Genomic DNA, 5,030 nt, shown 5'->3' on the forward strand with positions numbered 1-5,030 from the left:
GTTTTCTTTTTCTAAATGTGGAAAGTGAGACACATTATTCTGCAAAAGATGCTGTTTCCACAATTTTAATTTGTGCTCAAAGCCCTGAATTTTATCATACAAATTGTGAATAAACTGTTCTTTGCCTTGAAGTTCCACATTAAGATCATTGAGATGATGAGTCATGTCGATAAGAAACTCAAAATCGTACATCCATTCTTTATTACCAAAATGAGGAAAGGCATATCCCTTCATATCCAAGAACAATTGTATTTCACTTTTTAAGTTGTATACTCTTTTCAGCATTGCACCTCTACTAAGCCAACGTACTTTGGTATTAAAAACCACGTCGCCATATTCAGTTTCTAAATCTTTCAGGAATTCTTTAAATTCACGGTGATTTAATGCGTGCGACTTTATAAAATTGATTAGTTTAATTATTGGTACTGTGACATTTGGCAAACTCAATCTTTTCGCACACAAATTTTCCTGGTGAATTACGCAGTGATTAAAGAATATTTCCCTTCCTGTGACCTTCTTAATGTCTCGAAATAGCCTTCCCGATACTCCTACCTCCATGATTGACATTGTTCGTGCTCCATCTGTCGATATACCAATAATCTTTTCTAATGAAATTGAAAAATTTTCCAACACAGACTTTAGTTCATCATACAGGTCTTTGCCGGTTGTAGTCCCTTGCATTGGAATCAGTGAACACAATTCTTCGGTAATATTAAATNTTTTTTTTATACTTTTATAGAATTCTTTTATTTTTACAAAATTAAAATTTCACTTAATTCTATTTTGATTAAGTATCATCTGTCTTCAGATAAATTTTAATAACCATAAATACCATCTCAGAATTTTAAAGTCATCATATGACTTCATGCTAACAAAATCTCATTAAATTTCAATTATCATTTTTTTATATTTAATTACATCATAAATATAGTCAAAAATGATAATTAATCTACAATTTGAGAAATCTAATTTCCTTATTCATTTTACAGCATGTTTTCAAAATAATGGAACATATTTTGAAAATGATTCCTCATAAGAAAATAAAGAAAAAATAGAGCTTGTAAACAAATGTTCAGAAATAGATAATTTCCAGACATATAACATATATAACAAATGTTACAGTGTGATGTGATGCTACAATGCAAGTGAGGTTATAGTGTTTGCTTATATTAAGCATGGCAAGTTACTCATTTTGAGAAAGTGTGGATAAGATTTTCATGTATGGGCATGTGAATGGTAATGCCTGAGAAACTTAATATCTGTATGCAAAGGCTTTCCAAACTGGCAGCAATCAAATCACAAAACCTTTACACAAGCATATTGTCACCTGGCAGAGACCAGAATAGTTGTGGCAAATCATGAAAGATAGCAATGTGTCTGCACACTGAAAGTGAAAGAAGCTACCATACAGTACACAAACAGCACATAAACAAAATATTTGTTTTCTGTAGTAATGTCTTGACTGGTCTGGCATAGCAGTAAGCACTGAAATATATGCTGTGTAGGAAACACTCCAGCAACAACACAATAATGACAACAAACACACATTAGTTTAATAATGACAATCAAATATAAAATATGACAAAGTCTAGCAATTTACTTATATTCAATAATAAAAGAATTTACCTTAAAACAAAATTGTATACAGTACAGTAAGCCTGAAATTATAAATAAATCAAATCTGGCATTTTCATGTAACAAAATTTTTACTTAGTATTGAGAAAAACTATTATAGTGCCTTAATATTTAAAATAAATTGTTTTCAGCCTTTCAAATACTTTCCTCCATTGTTCAAATCAAAATCAATTAAATTTTAAAATATATTACCATATTCAGAATTTAAAGGTTTTCCACTGATTTTCACAGAGGCTTGTACAAACTGAATTCTTCCAATATTATTTGTTAATGATAAATTCTTCTGTTTAGAGTCTTCAGAGATTATTTCATTGGAATCATGATTTTCCATTTCCTTTCCTAATTTTGAGAATTTTTCATCTACTGGATAATCATCTTCTTTAGTTCCTAAAGTTATACATAATTATATTCACATATGTATGTACTGTACATAACATTCCTATACATATATGATTGAACTTATTATAAAACTAGTCAACTATAATAAAGTACTTTAACTATTTTCACAAAAATTTTAAAAATTAACCTCATTGTTATTACCTGACACACTTGCAATACAGAGAAGGTATGATGAACATACATGAAAAGAACTCAGAATTTCTGCAGGATTATTTGCATCTATAATAGTAACTTTACTATTGGAATGAGTACTTGTACAAATCCAAACTAGTGAACGTAATAATTCAGGATTTTCTTTCTTCTTACTTTCTTCAATCTAAAAATACATCATACATGAATATAATAAACAAATTCCAAAATTCTATAATAGAAATAATTTAAAATATTTTTATTAATAAAAATAGGCCTCTTGAAATTTGCATTCATTTATTTATTTGTATACTAATATATTAAATTTTATATAAATGTTACTTTAATTAATGTAAAATAAATTTCTACACTTGAACTTAAAAAGTTAAGCAAATAAATGAAAATGATCTCATTTGTAGTTTCAATTTTGTTAGCAAAATGATGGAAAGTAATATTGTATGTAAACAAAACAAAAACATAACATAACATAACACAATCAAACTATGCATATAATTTTACACATATATGTGTAAAATTATATGCAGATTTTAAAAGGAAATTTTTAATGAAAGGAAACCTTCCTTTTTTTTTTTCGTTGTTCGAAATTGTTGTAAACACCCCCCTTAGAAAAACTCCTCACGGAGTATCGGAGCAGAAGTCTCCTCCAACTATCAACAGTTAGGTGGGAAAGTTGACACTTAGTTGTCAAGAGTTGCAAGTCATTGTCAACAACGGACCGCTTTCCCACCCTAATGCTATAAAAGCATGAGCTACCGGAAGCTCAAGGTGCGTCCGCACATGAAAGTTATTTCTGTACTTGTGCCAGTCGATCTCCATGCAAAAGACTTGGATCCCGTTGGAGAAGACGTTCAACAGCCGCAGACTCTTCCATACCATCGGTATCCACCATACTTTGGTATATACCTTCCATTCTCACATAGAGGTATTGTTTGTTAGCACTCTGCAAACTCCTTCCCTCCCCAGAAACAGGATTAGACGTTAGACATAGCTAACAGCTGCCCTTTGTATAACTTGCATTTAACCACATTTAATCGAGTAGTCTTGTAACGATCTTGTATGTTAACCTTAGCTAACCAATAAATGTTTTATTTATTAACCTGTCAACCTGTCAATCTCTTCATCTGAAAAAACTCCTGTCCAAGTACCAATGCACTCCCCACTCACCTTTTGCCTTCCTAAACCATCCAACAAACGCAGAGATCAGGCTTTACCAGCTCGTGCAAATTAAGTAGTCAGAAGGGATTAACCCCTGGCCCTCTGCTTGTCTCACATATATAATTAGAATAGTCATCAGAATTCACTTTACAGTAATGAAAAGAACAAGAGTTTATAATTTAATAGCATTATATTATCAAGTCATATATCTTAATTGTCAATGAAAATGACTAATCGCTTATCAAAAAATGGTTTTGAAAAATTCATTTTTTGTTGGACAGACTATAAATACAAGTTGACAAAATAATTATGGGTACAAATTTATTAGTTGTATGTATTTAGTGAAACTGTTTGACTTGGTGTGAGATAATTTTTTTTTATTTTGGTAACCGTAAAGAGGATGGAATTCATCATTTTTTTATTCTGTTAAACTTTCTTCTTTGGCAAAATTGTCAGACAGTACAATTAATTATTGAACCTTTTAAATGTAGTGTGTGTCAGTATGATATTGTATGAATACTCAATGTTTCTTGCTAGACAGTTTTAAATATTGAAATGGTTTAACTTTCTTCTTCTACAAAAAGTAGAAGAAAGCAAACTATCAGAACCCACAGGTTCCATGATATTATGCAAATGTCATGGAACCAAAAAAAAAATTCTACCAAAAATCAAGAATTTCTATGAGAAAAATTGCAAAAGAAATGGTTATTAATTGAGAAACTTCACACCTGATAGCTAAAAAGAACCGACACTTCAACTGACTTTGTATGGTACAAGCTGGAAAGAGAGCAACATCTCACAGAAGAGAAGTTACATGTACAGCTGGAAAGATTCTAGCTGATCAAACTGGCAAATATCCTTTTCATTGATGAGAGAATTTTTACAATTGAGCTGACCCGGTGTAAGGAGTCAAAGACTCATTGTTATTTTATGTTTTGGGCGTTATTTTTTGGTTATGTTTATTTTCTTTTCGAGGTCTTTTTTTTAGGACAGAAACTTCTAAGAAACCCCAAAATGTGCTAAATTCAAAAATAAAAATCTAAATACAGTAGAACCCCTCTAATCTGTGACCTTTGAGACTGGGGGTATGGTCAGAATGCAAAAAAGGTCGGATTATCAGAAAAAAGTAAAATAAACAATCTTCCCCTTTGTCCAGTCTTTGTAGCACCGCTAATTTTTCATTTAATGAAAGAGTAACGTGTTTACGTTTCACTCCTGACATGTTGAAAACACACACAAACTGTACACGTACACACAATGTAAAACATATACTGTAACGAACACAGAAAAATGCCACAGACGGTGAGTCACCGATGAGTCGGAACAAGTTTCTCGACTATGACCACGGTCGGATTAACCGGAGCGACGGACTAGCTGAGGGCGGACTAGGGGGGTTCTACTGTATACTAATTTACAACAGTGACTGATCCTGTGAGACATGGACATGTAAATAAGGTAATGCAGAGTTACACTGATAGAGACAAAAGATGACATGCCCATTCAACAGTATGGTGTAGCTCCTGACACTGACCTTCATCAAAGTGAATTGTCTGGCATTCTTTGATAAGCACGATCAGTTTGCAAGAAATGAATTCTCTGTGTAATTATTTTGGTGGAGATTTGATTGATTATACAAAAAAGAATTTATTTCATTGATTGATTGTTCTTGACTTCTTTTTTTTTTTTTTTTG

At 31.6% G+C, this 5,030-nt stretch overlaps 1 protein-coding gene across 1 annotated transcript in view; it reads right to left on the reverse strand.

Annotated features, from left to right (window-relative positions):
* LOC111617823 (C-Jun-amino-terminal kinase-interacting protein 3-like) overlaps positions 1-5,030 on the reverse strand; it is a 211,657-nt gene that overhangs the window by 55,056 nt on the left and 151,571 nt on the right. Inside the window, exons 19-20 of the mRNA XM_023359134.1 lie at positions 2,176-2,350; positions 1,828-2,022 (exon numbers count right to left, since the gene is read on the reverse strand). Of these exons, the coding sequence (XP_023214902.1) occupies positions 1,828-2,022; positions 2,176-2,350 (370 nt within the window). The remainder of the gene's footprint in view (positions 1-1,827; positions 2,023-2,175; positions 2,351-5,030) is intronic.

Source organism: Centruroides sculpturatus, unplaced genomic scaffold, assembly GCF_000671375.1.
Source record: "Centruroides sculpturatus isolate CEXI.00-Female unplaced genomic scaffold, Cexi_2.0 scaffold104, whole genome shotgun sequence".
Taxonomy (NCBI): domain Eukaryota; kingdom Metazoa; phylum Arthropoda; class Arachnida; order Scorpiones; family Buthidae; genus Centruroides; species Centruroides sculpturatus.